This window comes from Phyllobates terribilis, unplaced genomic scaffold (assembly GCF_046119375.1).
Source record: "Phyllobates terribilis strain yellow unplaced genomic scaffold, ASM4611937v1 Scaffold_8__6_contigs__length_399053987, whole genome shotgun sequence".
Classification (NCBI taxonomy): Eukaryota; Metazoa; Chordata; class Amphibia; order Anura; family Dendrobatidae; genus Phyllobates; species Phyllobates terribilis.
The window spans coordinates 54128194-54153813 of NW_027362768.1; the positions used below are offsets into that span (position 1 = coordinate 54128194).

General features: G+C 43.2%; 1 protein-coding gene across 6 annotated transcripts in view; it reads left to right on the forward strand.

Annotated features, from left to right (window-relative positions):
• Nucleotides 1–25620, forward strand: part of EDEM3 (ER degradation enhancing alpha-mannosidase like protein 3) — a 116557-nt gene that overhangs the window by 27528 nt on the left and 63409 nt on the right. For all 6 annotated transcript variants that reach the window (XM_073642965.1, XM_073642966.1, XM_073642968.1 and 3 more), the window contains exons 4-8: nucleotides 2138–2177; nucleotides 4991–5103; nucleotides 8030–8183; nucleotides 12865–12999; nucleotides 13773–13878. In XM_073642965.1, coding sequence (XP_073499066.1) covers nucleotides 2138–2177; nucleotides 4991–5103; nucleotides 8030–8183; nucleotides 12865–12999; nucleotides 13773–13878 — 548 coding nt within the window. The remainder of the gene's footprint in view (nucleotides 1–2137; nucleotides 2178–4990; nucleotides 5104–8029; nucleotides 8184–12864; nucleotides 13000–13772; nucleotides 13879–25620) is intronic.

Consider the following 25620-nt stretch of genomic DNA (forward strand, 5'->3'; position numbering starts at 1 on the left):
GGTCATGGGAGGCTGAATTAAATGATAACTTGATATCTGTGAACCAATGTCATATTCCAGAGGAATCCCATTTTTTTTCTCTCCGTATTTAAATGAGTTGTTAAGATCTATGGGTGAGACACTGATCTCCCTGAGAATCTGCCTCCAGAGATGATTATAAATGAAAGGAGATGTTGGTTCAGCTTCCTATGACCTACATGCCCATATAGACGTCTTAGGAGGGGTAATCCTACGGACAGATTCCCTTTTGAAAAGGCTTTCTTATCCTGTAGAGTAATGTCACATCTCTATTTTTATAATCAGTGGGGGTCCAACTACTGGGCGGCCTGGACCACCGATGTAGGAAGAACTGCGAAGGGGTGTACTAAATCAATGCTGCAGCTCCTTTCTTGTCAGGAACACTTGGGGTCCCAGAGGTCGGATCCTCATCGATAATTAATAGTTGGAACATTCTTGTGGTATAAATACTCTTTGATAGATTGGACACAATGTGCATGTAATGTGGAGTTCAGGAAATAGGTTTGCCCTGTGTTAGCTTAGTTAGTAGATAGGTTGAGCATATAAATGTAATTTATTAATGTCATAAATAATCAATCTAAGGGGTAACTTTTTCTACTTGCGGAGAGCGACATGTTAAGCATGTCAAGGTGAGGAGACTTTTTAAGCCTCAATGCTCCTATTGGAAATATGTAACTTGTCTCTTCAGAAAGGAAGAGAACTAGAACTCTTGTGCCCCCTATAGGAAGTAGCAATCCTAAAAGTCAATATCGACCCTTTAACGAGCCTTGTCACATGACTTAGGATAAAAGCCAGAACCAGAAACTCAATTTGCAGACACTGTTTCGGGGTACAGCTCCTCGTCAGTGTAAAGTGTGAGTTCTGGTTTGGCTGGGTGAGAGGCGTCAGACCGATATCTAAGGGGTAACTTTTCTCCTTGCGGAGATCGACATGTTAAGCATGTCACGGTGAGACTTTTTAAGCCGCAATGCTTCTCTAGGAAATATGCAATATGCTTAACATGTCGCTCTCTGCAAGGAGAAATGTTAGAAACTAATAAAAACAAAATTGGCCGGTGGTGAAGGGGGTTAAGAGGTGCACATCTCTTAAAGTTTGTTGGATGTCTAGCTGCCCATTTGCCAGGAAGTCAGATGGGTCATTGCTACTGTAGTTGTGTAACTTACCGCTATTTCATTTAGTAAATAAATTCTAAGAAATTTATTAGGCCTGCGCTCATCTGATAATCTCCGCATACTGATCAAAACATTGCAGGGAGAGGTGAAAACAGGAAGATATTGCTATTTATTGCTAGGATGTGGCGTGCATCATAACTTGTGACTTTTTTCCAGAAGTTTGGTATGTAGTTATTAATAAATTTCACACTCAGGGCTGTACGGCGACTTTGGCTGCGACACCTGCCACATCACAGTGCAATACAAGTGAACGGGGTCGTATCACAACCCCTAGGGTACGGCGACAAGCAAGTCGTAAGGAACCCAACCTCGACAGGCTTCTGCGACTTGCTTGCCGCAGTCGCAGTAAACTCTGGGTCACAATGCAGCCCCATTCACTTGTATTGTGCTGCAATGTCACAGCTCCACCCAGCAAACCTTGGTCGTACCAGGTGTTGTGGCCAAAGTCGCCACGTAGCCCCAGCCTCATATATACATGACACTTTGTTCAGTTGCTCTTATTCAGAAATAAATTCCACTCCTACAATGGAAAACTGCTCTCGTGTCCCTAAAATGGAAGATCCCACCATGCCTCATTTACATACCAAGCTCCTATATTCTGCAGGCTGTCTTTAGGTATGTTCACAAGTCTGTCTGCTAGGAATTCACCTCCCGTTGATTTCAATGGAAAATGTGCTATTCAGACAGCGCAGACTTTATTTTCCACATGGATGCTTATATAGACTTTTGTATTGTTACAAGAGAAAAACCAGTGTGTATGTATATGTAAATTTATATGTATATATTATATTTATTACACATACAATAGTTATGGAGTTATTGTCTCCAGACTTTGTGATATTTTATGCTCTTAATGTCAAATTCAATTCAGAATAAACAGTAAAACACCTGCATTCATGGGACACATGACTGGCCCAGTGTAAGTGATCTTTTTCCATCTTTTGTAGGTTTTCTTTGACATTAATTGATACACTGGATACCTTGGTGGTGAGTATCTTCTGCATTTTGCTGTGTGTCAGTATAATATTGTATAAATGTTAGCAATACCTGTGTTTTATGAGTTTCTGATCTGGTTCATTAGGTTTTGTATTTTCTTAATCATTATTATGCTTCTTAGTCAGATACATTTTGGAAAGGTAAATAGTGGAAAGTTTCATTGCTTCTCACCCAGAAATGTGTTGTGCTAAAATTAGGAAACTTTTATCTACAGGACATAAAGATTCAAGTACTTTTCCCCTCCTCTATGCACCACTACACGCATCAGGTCTATGAACATCACAAACTTTCTACTGTTTAAAATGTTGGCAATGTGATTTTCTTCCCCATGTCCCAATGTTTTTCTGTCCTTTCATGAACAGCTTACACAGTTTTGTTATTAGTAGAGGCTGGGTTGCAATGACAGCACTATACACAGCTGATAACACAGGATCTACTGGTGACAATAGGGATGTCACACCTGACTCCTCCCCCTCCAGCCCCCCTCCCATCTTATTGACCTGTGCACAGGCTCATTACACACCTTCATACAAAAGATAGGGATCCAGCCATTAGGGCTATGTACATGTGCTATCCTGAAGCAAAAGGAAGTAGAAGCCTTAAAAAGGACCGTTGCCCAGTGTAAAAATTGCAAAATTTCTTTTTTTATTTTTAAACTGATTTGCATTCTGTAAAGTGCGGGTTTATAAGCCTGCAGCATGACCATTTCTGTACATTCTATTGGGGAATTTATTGGATGCGGTAAATCCACAAGGTTTAATGATCGCATGCTGATTTACCTGCGTGATTAGAACACAGCACTTTGGAAGCAGCGAAAATACACTGCGTCCAAAACGCTGCTATCGCCTGATCATGGGCACATAACCTAACAGTTCTTAGAATGCTGAGCTCTGTATAACCCCACTCACATCACTGATTGGCAACTTTCTGTGTACACTGTGCATAGGCAGAAAGCTGCCAATCAGTGGTGTGGACATGGTTACACAGATCTGGAGGACTAAATTGCTTGAGAAAGCTAATCTCATGCTGCTAAAGCACTGAGTTTTATTTAAACAACAACACAGCCCAGTAAGTGACACACCACTGGAATTGAGTCTTTGCCCCTACATCATTCTGCTCTTGGATCACATGGGAAAAACCTGCTGACAAATTCTCTTAAAAGGGAATATTCTAATCATAACATGACCTTCTGTTTAAGTCAGGTTTTTATAGGAAGTAATTTTTTTTTAAATGTATTATTTTTTTTATGTCAAGATCTGCAACTATATAGAAATCTTTCAGTTTTCACACTGGCCACTACAGTTATCCTAGACTCGTACTTTCTGTTCTCTCAGGAAATCCATATGTACATTAGAAGCTCAGGCAATTGTGTAGGCAGTATGGTCAGCTGTGACATGCATTGTGAATGGTGGCTCTGTAATCCACTGCAATCCTGACTGCGATGATAATGAGATTTCTGAAAGCTCTTCTGCAAGGAACAAAAGTTATGACTCTAAAATGGACCCAGTGGCCAGTGTGAACATTTGCCCGATATCATTTTTTTAATACAGATTGTGATATGGAAAAACAAATCAAAAAACGTAATTATATATATTTGACAGAAAAACATGACTTTAAACAATAGGTAATTTTCATTTGCAAATTTTAAAGGAACACTATGCACTTGTTTTACTGTCCCCTGTTAGCCATCAGTAATGTGTGTGTAGAAAGGTTACCATACTTACCAATCACATTCTTCTGCTATGGCCACTTTGGGCCGTTCCCGCATTTGTGACCTGCCGAATCTTTCTCTATGGAAATCTGTGAGAATCAGAACGAGGCAAAGCTATAGCAGCCGGTACATTGTTGGACACTGCAGAAGACTGCAACTGGTAGGTTTGGTAATATACACTGTGCAGAATTATTAGGCAGGAGTATTTGACCATATCATAATTTTTCTGTAGATTTTCCATCTCCAAGCTGTATAATCTTGAATGTTTCTTGGCTGAAGCTGATCAGGTGATGTGTATTTGTGTAATGAGGCAGGGTGTGACCTAAGGCTACAACATCCTTTATCCAGGTGTGCAGGATTATTAGGCAGCTTTTTTTCATCCGTCAAAATTGCCAAAAAGGAGATTTAACTGACTCTGAAAAGTCAAAAACTGTTACAAGTCTTATAGACTGATGCAGCGCTCTTAAAATTGCTAAAATATTGGGGAATAATCACAAATACACATCACCTGATATATATGCATAAACATAATGATATGATTAAAATACTGACTTGCCTAATAATTCTGCACATGCCCTCCCTACACACACACTGCTGATTGCTAATAGGGGAGACAATAACCAAAAAAAACCCCACAAAAGGGCCTTTAAGAAGGCATGTGCTTATGATTAACCCTCAACTGGTGAGGTGGGGTTTCCTATACCCCAGTGTTTAGAAATCTCTTATTTTTACAGAAAATGCAAAGATCACGTTTGTTTTCATCGTTCTCTTATTGGCGATTGATTACACATGAGTATAACAACAAATTTTTGACACCCACAAATGGATGGAAGCTAGTGAGACACGTATCCTCATACCAGCATTTTTCAATGAATGGCAGCCGAACAAAAATTCCCTGGGGTGTGGCAAACCCCACCTCACCAGTTGAGGGTTAAGGGTCTGCAGCCCCTGTAAGCTATGCTCCTGGTTTTCTGCCTCTGGCGTTGTCGCTGACAGATGAGCTGCCCAAGTATTCCTAACAAGTAAAGGGCAATAAGCTGCTTTTATGAGAGGCTCCGGCAGTCTGATGTTACCATTTTTTTCTTCACCACAGGTACTAAACCGAACCCACGAATTTGAAGATGCTGTTAGAAAAGTAATAAATGATGTCAACTTGGACAATGACATAGTGGTTTCTGTATTTGAGACAAACATTCGAGTGCTGGGGTAAGTGCACAATGGGATGTGAAACGAAGCATAGTGGGAACAGCAGTAATACAGTTAGGCTGTGTGCCCACTATGCGTTTTTTTAAGCGTTTCCGCAGCGGCACACTCGGATCATTGTTTATTCAGGGGGACCAATCAGTCAGCACAAATGTAAAAAGACAGATACAGATCAATTAACTTGTAGCCACAACTATTCAAGACGGATGCAGATATAAATCAGACATTGCAAGAAGGGTAAGGGTAAATAAATGTAAACCCAAAGGGGCTAGTTGCAAATAAAGTGCAGTATATGACCTCCAGAATATGAGGCGCTAGTACCAGGAAGACCGAGAAGGAATTGCCTGTTGGTTTAAATTCCCACGCATACCACTACTACATCGTAGCTTCGTTAACGGATAGCGATACAGGGGTGAATATTCCAAATATACACCAACAGGCAATTCCTTCTCAGTCTTCCTGGTATTTGTATCTTGTTGTCTGCAGGTCATACACTGCACTTTATTTGCAACTTGTACCTTTTGGGTTTACCCTGCTTACATTGTCAGCTTTTTTCTTATGCACATAGGGATTTCCTATTTGTCTCCTGCAAATATGTTCACCAAATGCTGTCCTGATAAAGTATTTTTAATCCTCTAGGCTGTAAATAGCTCAGTTTCCAGTATGTATCCTGAATAATTCATGGCTGTTACCTGTGCGCAGTAGACCTACCCAATAGTATTTGTTTTCTTGTTAAAGGGAATCTGTTAGTAGGTTTTTGCAATGTAACTTGAGACCACCATGATGTGGGAGTAGAGACCTTGATTCCAGGGATGTCACTTATTGGGTGTGTTTTACTGTTTCAATACAGGACAGCTGGCCTAGTCCTACGACATACCCAGCACTGATTGGCAGCTTTCTGTGTACACTAAGTGGTGTGGTCGGGTTACATAGGGCTCAACATTCTAAGCTCTGCTAGAACTGCAGAACTAAAACTAGAACTAGCTGTGACACAAAGGGATTAAACTTAGAAATGAGTGGTTGAAGTAAATGGGATAAATATGTGTAAACGAGTTATTAGTGTGCATATTCCTGAACTGAACAGTCTTGTAGAAATTCTGTAGAGAACACGAGTGAATTGTATTCTGTTTCTGGCTGAGGAGGCAGGACTTGTCTTCTGAGGTTGGCCTCAACCATATATGTTATTGCAGAAGGAGGCTGCTCCTGTTGCAGTTAGTAGTCTTGTAAGGCAGACACAAAATAGGATGCAGAGGACCTATCTGTTCAGGGATATATAGAAAAGATTTTATTGTATATACACACCTCAGTACTGAAATTAGAACGGCAAGAAGGTAAAGTTGTGGAATTATAGATATCACGTTATGGATGAACATGTTTGTGATATGCAAATGATTAAAAATTTTCAAAACCTTTCAATGTTTGCTACATTTGCCACTAGTGGTAGGCTGAGGAATGTTCTGCTACGCTTAACGCACTTGGGCAAATCATCAAGATCCGCTGCTGGCAGCTTCCTTTTCAATTTCTGACCAGTGACATTGCAGATGTTATTGATAGGAAACAAGTCAAGAGGTGCTACCGGCCATAGTAGCCTGTTTAGGCAACACAGGCTTCTCACAGTAGCACAAGCAGTATGTGTGCACGCATTGTCATGTTGAAAAACTGCTCCTGGGACACTTTCACTCTCTCTCGTAAAGTCCTCTTCATGGCCTTGCTCACGTGGTCTCCAGACCAACATCTGCTATCATTGCATCCAAGACAAAAGCAAGACTCTCTTGCTGAAGAAGTTAGACCTCCATTCCAGATTCCATTGCCATCTTGCTTGGCACCACAATAGCTTTTGAGACCGGTGCCATGAGGACTCATTGATGCTGCAGACTTTGTATGTGACATCCAAATTAATTTGCAGTAAAGAATGGATCACTACCCATCATTCTTCGAATCTGTTGAGACCACATGGGCAACGCCATGATGAGGTCTTCATGAAAGAACAGCACACTGACCCTGCTCTTAGGGTTATAGTGTGGGGTGGCATGTGGGGTAGTTGGACTCCTCTAGTCTTCATTCCAGGTACACTAACGGCTCGATGTTACATTGATTTGGCCATAGAACCATTTTTCTGGCCATTTCTCCAAAGTGTCCTAGGAGCCATTTTTCAACACAATGCCAGTATGCATATTGCTGGTGCTACTGTGAGCAGCCTGTGTGGTTTAAGTGCGCTACCATGCCCTGCAGCATCTCCAGACCACGTCTGGTAGCACATTTACGCCTCGCAAACTGCTCACAGTAGCAACATGCATACTGGCATTGTTGTGTTGAAAAATGGCTCCTAGGACAAGATCTGCTGCTGACAGCTTTCTTTAAAATTGTACTTTGATTGAATCAAGCACATCTTGGTCGACAATTTTAAAGAAAGCTGGCAGTAGCAGATCTTGATGAATTACGTACCCAAAGGTATTCAGTGTGGCATAACACTTCTCATATTAATAACCTTACTGATAACAGCCAAGGTGTGTAAGTGTATGTATTTCTGCGTGTGGTGCTCATGTTCAATACTGAATAACTTGCTTTTTTTTAATATTTTCTATTGATTTTTCCATCATTTGCAGATCATTAACATATCTATACATCCTGTGATTTCCATAATTCCACAACTTTTCCTTCTTGGTGCTAAAATGTCATCATTTAGGAGTGTATTTCTCAAGTTTTACTTGCCATATGAGAAAAAGGAAAGGAGGAGACATGCCTGTGAATTTTTTTATGTTGAGGACATTGTTATTGTTTTCTGCCCTTGTCGTATCAGAATAAAGTCACAGAATTGCATTACTGTTCCACCACATGTATATTTCTATGCATTTATTCTGTTTTTGCCTTGTTGGCTACATGAATATGCAGTTGTGTGGCGTTTCACAGCTTCTTTCCTTTTTTCTAGGGGGCTTCTTGGGGGACATTCGGTTGCTATTATGCTAAAAGAAAAAAGAGAGCAGATGTTGTGGTACAACGATGAACTGTTACATATGGCTAAAGAGCTTGGCTACAAACTTCTCCCAGCTTTTAACACTACAAGTGGTCTCCCATATCCAAGAGTAAGTTGTAAATATATACTTAGTGTCTGGTAATGGTATAAATGTTCTTGTGTGCTTTTCCATAGAGTAAAATGCTGTTATCTGGCATATAACAAACTCAATCCAATATATCAGCACTGGCAATCTTCTCCCGACCAGCAGCAGCAAGTCAGGTGGAACTGTAACTTAAAGGGCATGTCAGGGATTTAAATAAAAAGGCATGTAGTTGCTAACAGAGGCAACTCCCTGTCTGTTGTACCCGGTGCCGGTCATTGACCGCTGCTGCCGGAGATTCAGCTGCTCCCTGTCATCAGACCAGCAGTTTCACTTCCTGTTGACAGGGCGGGACTACTGGTGTCATGCTGATTGACAGCCGGCTTCCTCCTATTAGGCAGTCGAGATCCTGGCACCGGGTACAACAGACAGGTAGTTGCCTCTGTTAGCAACTACATGTGTTTTTTTTTTTTTTTTTTTTAAGTCCCAGATATCTCCTTTAATTCTCTATATCTAATACATTTTTTTTTCTTTGTAAGCTTCACATGGGGACATATAGGACCACACCCCACTTTACAGATATTAGATGTGACATGTTAGCAGATATTTTCCAGCCTCAAAGGAGTTGTTTGGCCTTATAAAATTGATCACTTATACTCCAAATAGATCATCAATGTGAGATCAATGAGGGTTTAACACCCGGCACAACCACTGATGATCTCTTTTCAGCTCTGGCACCATTGATGCTCTTTTGAATATGTGCTGAGCTGCAGTTCTTGACATCCCAATCTGAATATGGCTTATCAGTGTGGGCACTAGGTTTTGGACCCACACTGATATTAAAATAATGCTGGATAACCCCTTTAAGACTATAACTTTAACCCCTTCATGACCCGAGCATTTTGCCTTTTCGTTTTTTGGTCCCCTTCTTCCCAGAGCCATAACTTTTTTTATTTTATTTTTTTGGTCAATATGGCTGTGTGAGGGCTTGTTTTTGTACTTAGCTTTTTTTTTGTACTTTTGAACGACATCACTGGTTTTACCATATCGTGTACTGGAAAACAGGAAAAAAATTCTAAGTGTGGGGAAATTGCAAAAAAGTGCAATTCCACAGTTGTCTTTTGGGTTTTATTTTTACCGCGTTCACTGAATGCTAAAACTGACTTGCCATTATAATTCTCCAGGTCATTACAAGTTCGTAGATACCAAACATGTATATATTGATACCATTTTGGGGTAGATACGATGTTTTGATTGCCTTTTATTGCATTTTAATGCAATGTTGCAGCGACCAAAATAATGTAATTGTGGCGTTTTTAATTTTTCTCCTTCCCCCATGACGGCACTACGGAGAGTGGGGATCCGCCCTTCAAGGACAGGAAACCTACAGATAAAAGGGCGGTGCCTCTCTCCCGCATCAGTTTGTTTCCTGTCCTTGACTGGATCCTACAGTTCCAGAGGAGGCATACCTCCTGGGGTGCCTGAAGATGGACGTCGTAGGATGCCAGGCCCAGCCAGTCCGATCCAGGCAGCGGGGGTCCCCCTGCCTCGGCTGGTGCGGTGTCCTGATGCGCCACCGCTGGGGTCAGTGGGCCTTTAGGGTGTGTGGAGGGGGGTCCAGAGGAAGAGGACAGGGCCTGTCGAGGCCCGCCGAGGTGTTGTGCTGGACCCCCCTGGTTGCGGCAGGTGGGAGCGCGGCCCGGCGGCGTTCTTTTCAACTTCCGGGTCTCCAGTGCATGCGCGAGAGCACCGGGCGCCCCCGGATGCCGCTGCACCGCAAGGCATGACTGGGTAACCAGTCGGCGCAAGCGCGGGCGTCCTCCCGCACGTGCGGGGGAGGAGGGGGCGCCGGGTCACCACAGGCAGTATGGGAGGGGGAGGAGCTGCTTATCTCCCAGTGCCTTAAAAGACAGCGGAGGATGCCAGGAGCTGCTTATCAAAGCTCTAGCACGCTGTCAGAGAAAAAAAAAAAAAAAGAGGAGGAAAAATTAATTGTATATATTTACAAATTAATTATACGCTATAGGAATGTGGGGTCGTCCCTCCATAGATCTGTTTGCCAACAATCGGAACAAGAAAACACACTCTTTTTGCTCCCTAGACCCCAAAGGGAACCCCGTAGCCGTGAATGCCTTCACGATCCTGTGGAATTACCCTCTAGCTTACGCTTTTCCTCCGACCGCTCTGATTCCAGCTGTTCTGAGGAAAATCAGGGAAGAGAAAGCGAGGGTAATTTTGATAGCCCCCCTTTGGCCAAAGAGGGCATGGTTTTCATGGCTGAGGAGGTTCTCAATCCATGTGTTCTTCCGGACCTTCTTTCTCAGGGTCCGGTTCTCAATCCTCGGGCTTCAAGCTTACACTTGACAGCCTGGAATTTGAGAGGGCTCTTCTGAAGGACAAAGGTTTCTCCCCAAATCTTATCACAACACTACTTCAAAGTAGAAAACCAGGGACCACCAAACTGTACGGGAAAACCTGGAAGAAATTCCTTTCAGTCTCAGGTTCCAGGTTGGGTGGGGAGGTTCCATTGACAGCTATCCTAGAATTTTTACAGAGGGGTTTGGAGCAGGGCCTGGCCACAAGTACCTTTAAAAGTTCATGTTGTGGCCCTGCGAGCGCTCTACAATTTTGACCTAGCTAGGGATAGATGGGTATCTAGGTTTATTAAAGCATCAGCTAGATCCCGACCCATCCCATCCCGAAATACTACACCCTGGGATTTAAACTTGGTCCTTTCAGCTTTAACGGAGGCCCCCTTTGAACCTCTGTCGGAAGCTTACCTAAAAATGCTGTCCCTAAAAACAGCACTCTTGGTAGCTCTCACATCCGCACGTAGGGTTAGTGATATTCAGACCCTATCGGCAGCCCCCCCCCCTTCACTCAAATCTTGGAGGATAGGGTTACTCTGAAAACCGACCCTGCCTATCTACCAAAAGTGGCATCAAGATTTCACTGGTCCCAGGAAATCACCCTCCCTTCTTTCTGTCCTAACCCTAGGAACACGAAAGAGAAGGTCTTGCATACACTAGATGTCAGAAGGTGCCTAATCCAATACCTAGAGGCGACACAAGAGTGTAGTGTTTGCTTTCAGGGCCATCGTAAGGGGAAGAAAGCTTCTAAGGTCACACTGGCCAGATGGATAAGGGAGGCCATCACGCTATCGTACTCCTCACGTGGGGAAGCTGCCCCGGAGAAACTGAAGGCCCACTCAACAAGAGCGGTGGCAGCCTCCTGGGCGGAGAAGGCCGGTGCTACGATAGAGCAGATATGTAGAACGGCAACCTGGTCTTCTCCCTCTACCTTCTTCAATCACTACCGGCTAGACTTAACCTCTTCTAAAGACCTTACTTTCGAGAGAAGGGTTCTGGAAGCTGTGGCCCCCCCCTAATGAGTCACTTCTCTGTAATTCTCTCCGTGGTGCCGTCATGGGGGAAGGAGAAAGACATAGTTACTTACCGGTAACTGGATTTCTCAGAGCCCATGACTGCACCCGTACATTCCCTCCCTTCACGTGTGGGTGCGCACACTTATTAGTTTCTTGTTGTAGGCACGTGGTGTCTGACGAGGTCTTAAATTGTAAAATTTTGTGTTTCTAACCTGGTGGTCCTCTCATGCTCTGTAAACAACTGATGCAGGAGAGAGGCACCGCCCTTTTATCTGTAGGTTTCCTGTCCTTGAAGGGCGGATCCCCTCTCTGTGGTGCCGTCATGGGCTCTGAGAAATCCCGTTACTGGTAAGTAACTACGTCTTTTTTCTCATTGCGCCTTTACCAATTAGATTAATTTATTTTTTATATTGATCGGGCGATTCTCAACGCGGTGTGTGTGGTTTTTTTTTTTATTGTTATATTTTGAATGGGACAAAAGGGGGTGATTTAAACTTTTATATATTTTTTTATATTTTTTTTTTACATTTTTTTTTACTTTTTGCATGCTTCAGTAGTCTCCATGGGAGACTAGAAGCCGCAGATCGCCTGTGTGTAGCTGGGCGAGGCTCATAGCAATCTGACAGTGACAACCACAGAGGTCTCCTGCAGACCCCGGATTGTCATGCCAACCCATCGGCGACCCACGATCATGTGACGGGGTCGCTGATGGGCGAGATTGACAGTTGCATTTAACTGGTTAACAGCCGCCGGTGGATCACTATTCCACCCGCAGCTGTTAGGGGCACATGTCCGCTGTATAGATCAGCTGACATGTGCCCGGAAAGGTGCGGGCTCAGCCCCGGAGCCCTCACCAAACATGGGAATCTGACGTGGGGCTTACTATTACGCTCCACGTCAGAAAGGGGTTAAAGTGTTCATATGTCAATTTATAAATTTACAATAGAGTATGTATATAGTCATTGTTCAGTATATTGCCTTTTTTTTTCTTTTGACATCTGTCTTTTAAAATATTCAGTAATGCAAAATCTGTTTTGTTTAATGAATATCAAACCTCGAGTGACAAACTGGGGTTTTATTTACTTATAGGAGACCACTGTAGAGAAATCTTTTTTTTTTTTCTACAGTGTGATCTATTATTTGGTTGCCACCTGACAGCAGAGCAGGGAGTTGTCCCAGCTTCTGTGTCAGTCATAGACTGAAGCCAGGATTAATGTAGTGGGAGGTTCGTAGGTGAACTCGTATGTCTGTGTTTTCTTACATTTATTTAATCCACGTAACAGTGTACTGATACTGTCATCATTTATTTGTTCTGCACTTAAGGTCAACCTGAAGTTTGGCATCAGGAGACCAGAGGCTCGTACCGGTACTGAGACTGACACGTGTACAGCCTGTGCTGGGACTCTCATCCTAGAGTTTGCTGCACTCAGCCGCTTCACTGGAATAGCAATATTTGAGGTTTGTCTATGCAGAATTCACCTGTTTTTTCCATCAAAACTGATGCCTTATATCTAAGATTGAAATGTAGGCCAAAGCTTGGGCTAAACAAAAAAATAACACAAGGTGTCTGGTTACACAGGTCCCATTCATTCACATAAGACCCTGTATGCTTTGCTTCAGATGCCATTGCAGATCACCATGTCTTTTGGGGTGGGATAATATCCTTGGAGGTACACTAGAATAGAAGACTTTCCACTGTAGTCAATTAGAGGATGTGAAGGATAATTCTTCAAGAAAAGATGAGATGATTATCCTTAAAATGACTGACTTGGGAATTATCATTCTACCAGGAGACTGCTCAGTCATTGATGTAATAAGTGCAATTCTTCCTTACTGTATAATCTACACGGTACTGGATGGACTGTGTAACCATTCCTGTTATGACAGTGATGGAGGTTTTCTATGGTGTGACTATAGATGGTGGTAAATTGACTCGTCCCTGATGACACAGAATAGAAATTTGACCTCTCACCTCCTATGTTTCATACGCACTTCACACCTGCTACAATAGCAGTCGGTTCTAATAGACTGTTAGTCGACCTCCGCACCTAAATAGTTTGGGGTCCTTTCATGATTTGACACAGGAACAGCATCCTTTCTTATATATAGCCCAAATTCTGTGTAAAAGAGAAAAAAAGGTCTGTAATAAGAGACTTATAAGTTGATGTTTTGTACTTGCAGTTCTACAGCACTAAATTTATTGTGATGTATTTTTTTTTGCCTTTCACTAGGAACACGCACGGAAAGCCCTAGATTTTATCTGGGAGAAGCGTCAGCGCAGTAGTAATTTGGTGGGTGTAACGATAAACATTCACACCGGAGACTGGGTGCGGAAAGGTAAATATCAAGTCCAGCACGCTCCAGATAAAACACCGGGAAAGGTCAAGCCATTATTCCTTCTCTTCTACTAGTCAACATTAGTGGTTTAGCAGTCAAAGTTACAAATGTTCTTTTTTTTTTTAAAGAAATTTAGTTCAAATTTCTTTCTTTTTTTTTTTTTCTTTTTTTTTTTCATTTTTACAAAAAAAAGTTTATAAAATAAATCCACATCTATGTATACAAAGCAGAGAGTCTGTGTGTGGTAGCCCGTTGAATACAAAACCACATTTTTCACCTGATTTGAGTGAAATTTTGCACTGCCCGTTATTGACACCAGACTAAAAGTACTGCGCACATTAAAACTCAAAATCCCCCACCCCCCTTCACGAGATTTGGCCCCCTGAATTTAGGCTCTATAGAAACAAAGGAGAAAATGGGTGTCTGTGTGTTGAATGCAAAACCACATTTTTTGTCAAGTGTCTTAAAGAATTAAACTGACAGCACCCAAAGAGTAGCTCTTAAAGGGGCAGCAACCATATAGAGTGACAACCTGATAAGTCACTCTAAAGACTGTAATTATAGGAACGGTTGTTGCAGAAGTAACTGGGTCCTCATCTATGAGAATTGCCTCACAGTAAGATGGTTCTGGTTGCCTATAGCCACTGCAGAAGTAACTGGGTCCTCATCTGAGAATTGCCTCACAGTAAGATGGTTCTGGTTGCCTATAGCCACTGCAGAAGTAACTGGGTCCTCATCTATGAGAATTGCCTCACAGTAAGATGGTTCTGGTTGCCTATAGCCACTGCAGAAGTAACTGGGTCCTCATCTATGAGAATTGCCTCACAGTAAGATGGTTCTGGTTGCCTATAGCCACTGCAGAAGTAACTGGGTCCTCATCTATGAGAATCTCCTCACAGTAAGATGGTTCTGGTTGCCTATAGCCACTGCAGAAGTAACTGGGTCCTCATCTGAGAATTGCCTCACAGTAAGATGGTTCTGGTTGCCTATAGCCACTGCAGAAGTAACTGGGTCCTCATCTATGAGAATTGCCTCACAGTAAGATGGTTCTGGTTGCCTATAGCCACTGCAGAAGTAACTGGGTCCTCATCTGAGAATTGCCTCACAGTAAGATGGTTCTGGTTGCCTATAGCCACTGCAGAAGTAACTGGGTCCTCATCTATGAGAATTGCCTCACAGTAAGATGGTTCTGGTTGCCTATAGCCACTGCAGAAGTAACTGGGTCCTCATCTATGAGAATTGCCTCACAGTAAGATGGTTCTGGTTGCCTATAGCCACTGCAGAAGTAACTGGGTCCTCATCTATGAGAATTGCCTCACAGTAAGATGGTTCTGGTTGTCTATAGCCACTGCAGAAGTAACTGGGTCCTCATCTATGAGAATTGCCTCACAGTAAGATGGTTCTGGTTGCCTATAGCCACTGCAGAAGTAACTGGGTCCTCATCTATGAGAATTGCCTCACAGTAAGATGGTTCTGGTTGTCTATAGCCACTGCAGAAGTAACTGGGTCCTCATCTATGAGAATTGCCTCACAGTAAGATGGTTCTGGTTGCCTATAGCCACTGCAGAAGTAACTGGGTCCTCATCTATGAGAATTGCCTCACAGTAAGATGGTTCTGGTTGTCTATAGCCACTGCAGAAGTAACTGGGTCCTCATCTATGAGAATTGCCTCACAGTAAGATGGTTCTGGTTGCCTATAGCCACTGCAGAAGTAACTGGGTCCTCATCTATGAGAATTGCCTCACAGTAAGATGGTTCTGGTTGCCTATAGCCACTAGAGTGCAGCTTTCAGCATTGAAGCCGCTGAGGTAAAATGAAAGCTGAGCTCTGATTGGTTGCTATGAACAACTAGAGCAGTCTGAGGCAGTCCCACATTTTCTGCTTTATAGAAAGCCAATCTGTCTCAAAATAGCTGAGACAAGTGAACAACGTGAGTCCCGGCTTCAAAGAAAACCGATGAGACAGGCTGATTCTAAGGCTGAATGTCTGTTTAAAATCATCTCTATGGAGACCTATTCTGAAGCTAACTCTGACTACTAATATGCGGGTTCACTTGATGGGAAATACTACTAATATGCCTCAGAAATGACAGGTTCCCTACAGATCCACTACTGCCTTAATTTCCTTCCAAGAAGGCTTTTGCAAAATGATGTCCTCTGTACTGGAGGTTATTGACCAAGTTTTCCCTGATATTTGTAACAATTTTAACAACCATGAATGGCTTTATGAACGCGCAATCCTAGCGCCTAAAAACGATAATGTCAGCTCCATAAATCTACAAATACAGGGGAGACTGCCCCGTCCAGCGACCACATACCCGTCCATTGATTCAGTCATGGATAGTGAACAAGCTGTAATGTACCCATTATAGTTCCTGAATTCTTTGGAGCCTCCTGGAATGGCACTGCATAGGCTCACTTTAAAAATAGGAGCTCTGATAATGTTGCTTAGGAACCTTGACCCACCAAAATTGTGTAACTGCACAAGATTGTGTGTTAAGAGTCTCATGCCCAACATTATTGAAGCCACTATTCTTATGGGAAATTTTAAGAGAAAATGTTTACATTTCACGTATCCCCTTGCTACCAAGCAACATGCACTTCTATTTTAACCCCTTCACAACCTGTGATGATGTCATTGATGATTTTCCCTTCACCCATGACTGCATACCTGAGAGAGGGATCCGCCCCACCAAGGACAGGAAACCGTCTGAAATAAAAAAGGGTGGTACCTCTCTCCCGCTTCAGTTGGTTTCCTGTCCTTGATGGGAACCTGTCTGAAGACGGCGTGGAAGAAAGAAGATGGAGTATCTCTTACCCAGCCCTGTCCCGGTCGTAGAAGAACAGGCACCGGCCTTCAGGGTCCAGAGGCGCCGTCCACAGCTCCTTGGATGCTGCGTCCGAGCAAGTGCAGGTGGTGAGGAGGGCTATTGCTCCCCGCAGACGGCTGCGCCGCCCTCCGCATGCCATGGCTCCTGAGACAGGATACTTGCGGGTGTGACGCCGGGGGCGGGGCCCTGGATCCAACATGGCGGCACCCTTTAGCGTTGCCGACCAGTAAATGAAGCCTCGGCCGGCGAACGCAAGGAGGGAGGAGGGCATGATGCATCGGAAAAGGGAGAACCTGGATGGCACCGGCTCCTAGAAAAGGGGGGAGCAGACGAGGAAGCGCTGCTCATGCCCCAGTCCACAATCTTGGTAGCCATGGCAGACCAAGATAGCCAGGAGCCAGCAGCAGCTTACACCTCCACCTCGGGAGCAGCAGCAACAGCGTCAGCAAAAAAACAACAGCCAGATGCCACTCAGGCTGACAGCCTCTCGAGCAACCGGAGCAGCAGCCGTAGAAAAAAGGTATCAAACGAATCCGTGCCATCCAGAAGGGATTCATCTCGCTTCCCGCCACAGCCTCCAAATCCGGTATCCTTCAGTGACTACGGGGTTGTGATCTTCGTGAATGTCACCATTTATTAATGAGGGTTTTATTATGTGTTTTAACCCTTAGGAGCCTAGGAAGAATAGCGCAAAAAAGAAACAGGATGTGTGTCTTATGCCAAATTCCTCTAGCTGTAGATTGGCAGAAAGAGCTTTGCCCGGACTGTATTAATAGGACCATTGCTGAAAGTGCTCCAGACTTCGCAGCTAATCTTAGGTCCATAGTCTGATCAGAGGTAGAAGGCTCCCTAAAAGGCTTACTTAAAAGGAAGAAGAGACCTCATAGAGATATCTCCTCTAATTATAGTTCCTCTCCCCAGTCAGATGATCAATATATTAGTGATTCTGCATCCTCCTCCTCTTCTGATAGTGACGGCGGTAGACCGTGCTTTCCTATAGAAGATACAGACAAATTGGTGAAAGCCATTAGATCCACTATGGGGTTAAGGGAGGAGAAAGCGCCAAAAACCTTAGAGGATATTATGTTTGCAGGCTAGAGGAGAAAAAGAAGCTGACATTTCCAGTAAATCCTAAAATTCAGGTCCTCATTGACAGAATGGAGGAGGCCCGAAAGATCGGGGGCTTTACCCTCGTCCTCAAAGAGAAAATACCCCTTTGAGGACAAAGATTCCGAGTCATGGGACAAAATCCCCAAAGTTGATGGTGCCGTAGCCCGATCCTCAAAAAGATCGTCTCTGCCCTTAGAGAGGACTCAGGGGTCCTTAGAGATGCCCTGGATAAAAAGGTGGACTCCTTCCTACGTCACACATGGGAAGCAGCAGCAGGAGGCCTTAAGCCAGCTGTTGCAGGGACCTGTGTAGCCAGATCTCTTATGGTCTGGCTACAACAGTTGAAAGACCAACTTAAAGACAGAAAAACTCCAAGAGATAAAAATCCTGTCTAATTTATCCCTGATGCAGGCAGCATCGACTTTCCGCATGAATACTTCAGCTAACTCAGTAAAGCTGTCAGCTAGGTCAGCGAACCTATCAAATGCGGCCAGGCGAGCACTGTGGCTCAAAAGTTGCCCAGGGGACTTGCAGTCAAAACATATACTTTGCTCTCTCCCATGTGACGGCAAATTCCTATTTGGTAAGAACCTGGATGATATTTTAGAAAAGGCAGGCGGTAGGAAAAAGTGTTTTACAGGATTCTCTGGTGACACAAAGAGATCTTTTTTCGGAGGAGAAGATTTATCTGTGGACGTCCTCCAGGGGAGAGAAGGAGATGGGACTTCAAAACCAAAAAAAGAGGTTACATGTTCAGAGGACCGTCGTCCTCCACGTCAAAGACACCTTCCCAATGACGCCAGGCTGATGGTAGGCGGAAGGCTGTCCCGATTTGTTGAAGCTTGGGAAGTCATCACCTCGAGCCCCTGGGTGTTGGGCATACTAAGAGAAGGCCTAAGGATTCACTTTTCAGATACCCCAGCGTTCCTTTGTAGTCACCCCTAGGAGGAAATCGGCAGAGGTGCAAATGGCCTTGGAAGCAGAAGTCCTAAAGTTGGTGGAAAAACAGGTCCTTTGCGAGATCCCGGATTTACAAAAGGAAAGGGAATTTTATTCCCCCCCCTTCTCTGTGATAAAAAAAAAAAAAACCGAACAGGTCCTTCAGGACCATCAACCTCAAGAACCTGAACAGAGTGGTGGAAAATCATACATTCAAAATGGAGTCAGTGGACTCAGCAATAAAGCTCCTTCATCAGAATTGCTTTATGGCGGTAGTAGATCTAAAGGATGCATATTAACACATCCCGATTCATCCAGACTACCAGAAATACCTGAGAGTAGCCTTGTACATAGAGGGGAACAGCAGCCATTTTCAGTTCACTGCCCTACCATTCTGTCTCATAATAGCACAGAGAGTATTCACCGAACTCGTGGCCGAGATGACAGCCTTCCTATGAATCAAGAACAATGGTGATCATTCCATACTTGGACGACTTTCTTATAGTGGGGAGTTCAGAGAACCACTGTTCCACTCAATTATCAGAGGTCACAGCAGTCTTACAGTGGCTAGGCTGGCTAATAAATACTCAGAAATGGAGATTGACACCCTCGAAAGCACAAATTTTTCTAGGTCCAGTCCTGGATTCTCATCTTCAGGCCTGTTTCCTTCCTGATGACAAAGTAATCAAAATAATCAGTTTAGACACAGAAGCAATCAGGTCACACACAATGTCATTGAGGAAAGCGATCTCTCTAGTAGGATCCATGATGTCTTGTCTCCCAGCTGTCAGATGGGCCCAAATTCATATGAGGCAACTTCAGTGGGACGTCCTGTCAGCTCAGAAGTCATTGAACGAACTTTTAGAAGGAAGAGTAGATCTTTCCTGGGAAGCAATACACTCCATCTCATGGTGGACAGACAGTAATAACTTGACTTCAGGCAGTCAGTGGGCCAGACCCATCAGCCACATCACAACCGATGCAAGCAGTTCTGGCTGGGGAGCCCATCTGGCAGACCACACAATTCAGGGGCGCTGGAGAGACCGCATAAAAAGGAATCCTCAAACCTAAAAGAACTATGGGCAGTAGAAAATTCCCTGACATGCTTCCTACCTCACATTCAGGGTCACAATGTCCGTATCATGTCGGACAATCAGACATCGGTAGAAAGACAAAAAGAGACGGGCACAATGTGAGGACATCTGAGACTTTTCATTTAATATTTGGGGGCCAAATGCCACTCACCCCGAAGGTTGCGCACCCTTGCACAACTACGGTAAAAGCCTGAATGCTGTGTTGTCTGGCTGGAGGTGCAAAGGAGCCCAGCCGATGGTTGTGCTGCTCCCCAAACACTTCCTGGTTTGTCACGTGAGTTGTCATGTGATGCAGGTCCTGGACGATGTGCAGGCATGTCTTTGCAACAGCGGTGAATGGAAATGTCACTTAGCTCCTCCAAAATAGTAAGTAATATTAAACAAAACCCAAAGCAGCTCCACCAGCGGTCCCAAAGGGACAAACAGTAGAAAGTAATGTGAATATGCCAGTGATCTTAAGCGCTAGGGTGATGGTTGGGGATAAAAAAAACGCTGAATAAGACAGGGGTAAATGGTCAATTCAGACCTTTTATTAGAAAACCTTGTATAATCCACAACGCGTTTCGACAGCACGCAGGCCGTCTTCATCAGGTGTTACAAGGGGGTAGGCTTGGAGAGTTTAAAAAGGGTCCAAGAGAAACTGATTGGACCATCAATTAATGACATAAAAACAAGACAATTAACCCCTTATATTAAGATTAAAAACAGATAAAAGACTTCAATATTTAACCCTAGAACGCATACCTGGGGCCTCGCAGGCCCACCCTGTTAATTGTTTTCTATTTTCTGCAAGATTACTTTAGTTAGAATTTTGAAACTCTAGGTATTCCTCAGGTATATAGTTGTTTGTCCTTTTTGTTTGAGTTATTCCATGTTATTTGCACACGGGCCTAAAAGGCCCCAGGTATGTGAAAAAGTCGATTTTTATGGTCATGTGTTCTAGGGTTAAACATAATCAAATAACCCTAAATAATAACCACAAATTTATAGTTAAACAAATATCCCCAAAGAATATATAAACAAAATAATAAAATTATCTTACCGGGGATTCCCAGCCAGTCTCCCGTGCCGGTACTTGCCCAGCCACAAGCTGTATAGCGGCTGCAATCTGACAAGGGCAGGCACATTCAGCTTAGAATGGCCTTTGAGAATAAATACCCTAAAAAACTATAACATTATAAAATTTATCAAAATTTATTTTGTCACATTCTCAATAGTGAGATTGTGGCCTTCGGGTGCTAATGTCCCCAATTTGAAAATCCCAAAACTTTCTTTTTTTATAAGATTCGATAAGCAATGTGATTCCTTTTTGTCTATTTGGTCAATAATTTTAAGGGTCATCTTATTGGGATCCCTATGATGTACAGCATTAAAATGTTTAGAAAGACTATGCATTAGATACCCGTTCCGAATATTTTGCCTATTCTTATTCAAACGGGCATGCATAGTTTGTTCAGTGCGGCCCACATACTGTAGGCCACATGTGCATTCTTTAAAATAAACCACATAAGTGGATTGACATGTTAATCTATGTTTAATCAAAAAACTTTCCCCAGTCGTACTAGATGTAAAATTTAGTGCTCCATCAACGATACTGTGACAACATAAACATCTGGGGCTGCGACATTCGTAACAGCCCATATTACCAGTATTAGATTCATGTGCCGTAACTGTCTTAATAGTCGTGTTACTAGGTACCACAAGATTTTGTAGACTCCTATTCTTCCTATAAATGATCATTGGCTTCTCAGGGAGAGTATTGGATCAGCTCTTAAAATATACCAAGATTTCTGTAATAGTTTATTGCATTGCGGGGTTGGCAAAAAGTTGTTACCAAACTCCACCGCAAAATATCATTAGATGTACCTACAGATTATCTAGAATTCAGCACCTTATCAACACACAATTCTTGTGTGAGGCTTTTCGTTTTATTAAATGCATCTTGTAGAAGCCTCTTAGGGTAACCTTTTTCAAGAAAACGTTTTTTTAAAATGTGAGATTCATTGAAAAAATCAGAATCTCGCGTTCAATTTTTGTGCATTCTCCAATATTGGCCATATGGTACGTTTCAAATCCAACCGGGGAGGTGTCCACTGTCAAACCTCAAATAGCTGTTCACATCAACAGACTTAAAAAAGGTTGACGTGAACAGTCCCCCCGTGTCATCGAACCGCACCAACAGGTCCAAAAATTGGATAGCTGAAAAAGACAGGTTAGCCGTAAACGATAAACCCCAAGGATTCTTATTTAGCTCTTCCACAAAGAGGAGTGCTTCATCCTCAGTGCCATCCCATAAAAATAAAGTTGTCTATATAACGCCTATATAATATGATACGGGATCCACCCAAGAGGGACTGCGCAATGAAGACAGATTCAAAGGCACCCATAAAGAGATTAGCAAATCTAGTCCCCATTGCGCAGCCCCTCAATTGGCGATAGAAGGATCCCTCAAAAGTTAAAAAGATTATTCTCTAAAATAAAAACTATAGCAGCCAATAAAATTTTTTTCTGTTGTAAGGGCAAGGTGTCATCAGATGATAAAAATGACTCTACTGCTCTCAGGCCCAAATCATGGGGAATATTACTATAAAGGGCTGACACGTCGAGTGTTAGAAGAAGTCTACCTGGCTTGGGGGGGGTATAGTTTTAAATTCATTAATAAGTTGTGTTGAAACCCTAAGATATGATGGTAAACGTATTACATACTTCTGTAAAAATAGATCCACAAAATGAGACAAATTGCAAGTAATAGAACTCACCCCAGAAATAATGGGACAGCCGGGGGGATTTAATGGGTCCTTATGAAGTTTGGGGAGAAAATAAAAATATGGTACTCTATATTGGGGTATATCTAAATATTTTTTTTCTTTTTTCTTTAAAAGACCTACAGTGTGAGCTTCCTTAATGAATTTATTATATTCTAAAAATATGGCAATTGGATGGATCATGTGTAAGTGACCCATAATAACCTTGGTCGCTCAAGATCCTCTTATCCTCCCCCACATACCAATCCCTATTCATAAGAGCAATACCTCCCCCTTTATAGGCTTTCTTTATAATCAAATTCTCGTTCCTCTTAAGGGAGGTAATTTCCCTCCTCTCACCTTGTGTGAGATTATCATTTGACTTAAGAGCCGTAAGGGACCGAACTTCTTTAAGTATCAGTTGTTGAAAAGTTTCAACATGTGATCCCTTGTGGTGTAAAGGGTAAAATTTACTGGGATGAGCCTTAAACTCTGGATGAATGAAAGTTGCCTCAGGGGGAGGGGAATCAGATGGATCTACAACTAAACATGCATCCATAGGGGGTTTACTACTTTTTTCCAAAATGAAATGTCGCTGTACTGTAATTTTTCTAAACATCTCATTGGGGTCCAAATAAAGTGAAAAGAGATCTAAAGGGGCAGTGGGACAAAATGATGGCCCATGTTCCAAGAGTGATATTTCATCCACACTAAGCACATGACTCGATGAATTAAAAATACCTGATTTTTTATTATTATTATTAGAACCTAACTCCATATGTAAAGTACTGGATTCCTGTCCTAAGTGGCACATAAAAGGGGTAGAGAACACAAAAGCAGAATTTGAGTCGCCATTCATTGAAACAGGGAGAGTGTGCCCTAAAATAGTCCAGCTATGGGGGTTACCGGAGATAGACCTCTTCGCCTGCGGATCCAACAGGAAAGTCGAGGTGTTCTGTTCATTAAACCCAACAGAGTCCTTATGCAGTAGACGCCCTCCACATACCGTGGAATTTCAAAAAAGCCTATGCTTTTCCCCCAATAGTAATGATTCTGGCAGTAGTGCGGAAGATAAGAGAGGATCAGGCGAGAGTAATCCTGATCACCCCCTTCTGGCCAAAAAGACCTTGGTTTTCCCTGCTCCGACTAATGTCAAGGGCCAGTGTTCTACACACAAGTCAAAGGGTTCCATCTTGTGGTGTGGAATTTGAGAGGGCGGTGTTAAGTAACAAAGGTTTTTCCCCGGGCGCAGTCTCCACCCTACTGCATAGCAGGAAGTCTATAACAACAAAAATTTATGGCAGGACTTAGGGGAAATTCCTAGATTTTCTAAAAACCCCGTTAACAGACCTCCAATTAAGGATATCTTAGAGTTCCTACAGAGAGGATTCGACCGGGGATTGACCACTAGGACACTCAAGGCACAAGTGTCAGCTCTGGGGGCATTATATAATTGTAGCCTGGCAGGTGACAAATGGGTTCATTAAAGCCTGTGACAGGTCCAGACCAGTCCGGGTTCCCAGAATTCTTCCCTGGGACCTAAATCTGGTTCTGAACGCACTTACGAAAGACCCGTTTGAACCCCTACAGGATATTTCTCTAAAGATCCTCACTTTTAAAGCTATTCTCTTAGTGGCTTTAATATCAGCCCGTAAAATAAGCGACCTGCAGAACCTGTCGGTGAATTCTTATACCCAAATATATGATGATAGGATCGTTCTACGTCCAGACCCAGCATATCCTCCCTAAAGTAGTATCCAGATTCCACAGTACTCAGGAGATTATTTTACCTTCATTTTGCAGCAATCTGAGAAACCCAAGAAAAATTAGGTTTCATAGTCTGGATGTTAGGAGATCACTGTTACAGTACATAGACATGACCAGCCAGTGGGGAAAGGATCATTCCCTATTTTTAGCCTTCCAGGGAAATGGGAAGGGTCACTGGGTATCAAAGTGTACTATCGCTAGGTAGCTTAGGGAGGCCATTGGTATAGCCTACACGTCTACTGGTGCTCCTGTCCCAGATGGTATCGAGGCTCACTCCACCAGATCTGTGGCAACCTCCTGGGTGGAAAGAGCAGAGGTATTTATTGACCAGATATGTAAAGCTGCTACTTGGTCCACACCATCCACCTTTTGTAAGCACTATAGGTTGGATCTGGCCTCCCCTGTTGACCTTACCTTTGGGAGAAGGGTGCTTCAGGCAGTGGTCCCTCCCTAGGGTGCTTCACATTCTCCAAAATTCTCTCAGGTGTTCTGCCATGGGTGAAGGGAAAGCACCAAGGTTACTTACCGGTAGCCGGTTTTTCCGTAACTCATGAAAGCACCTGTATATTCCCCCCCCATTTTTTTCCTCACCATATGGGTGTTCACTATAGTTGGGTGCTTGTGTGATGTAGGTGTTGGTTATATGTCTAACCTTTTTATGGAGGTTCTCTCAATGCTCTGTAATCAACTGAAGCGGGAGAGAGGTACCGCCTTTTTATTTCAGATGGTTTCCTGTCCTTGGTGGGGTGGATCTCTCTCTCAGGTATGCTGTCATGGGTGAAGGGAAAATCATTAATGACCTCATCACAGGTTGTGAAGGGGTTAAAATATAAGTGCATGTTGCTTGGTAGCAAGGGGATACGTGAAATGTAAACATTTTCTCTTAAAATTTCCCATAAGAATAGTGGCTTCAATAATGTTGGGCATGAGACTCTTAACACACAATCTTGTGCAGTTACACAATTTTGGTGGGTCAAGTTTCCTAAGCAACATTATCGGAGCTCCTATTTTTAAAGTGAGCCTATGCGGTGCCATTCCAGGAGGCTCCAAAGAATTCAGGAACTATAATGGGTACATTACAGCTTGTTCACAATCCATGACTGAATCAATGGACGGGTCCCTCTCTCAGGTATGCTGTCATGGGTTCCGGAAAAACCGGCTACCTGTAAGTAACCTTGGTGTTTTTGCTACACATACCAGGGCAGAAGTCCTGTTATGGGTAGCACAAGCGATCAGAAGATTGCAGCTTTAAGTCTCC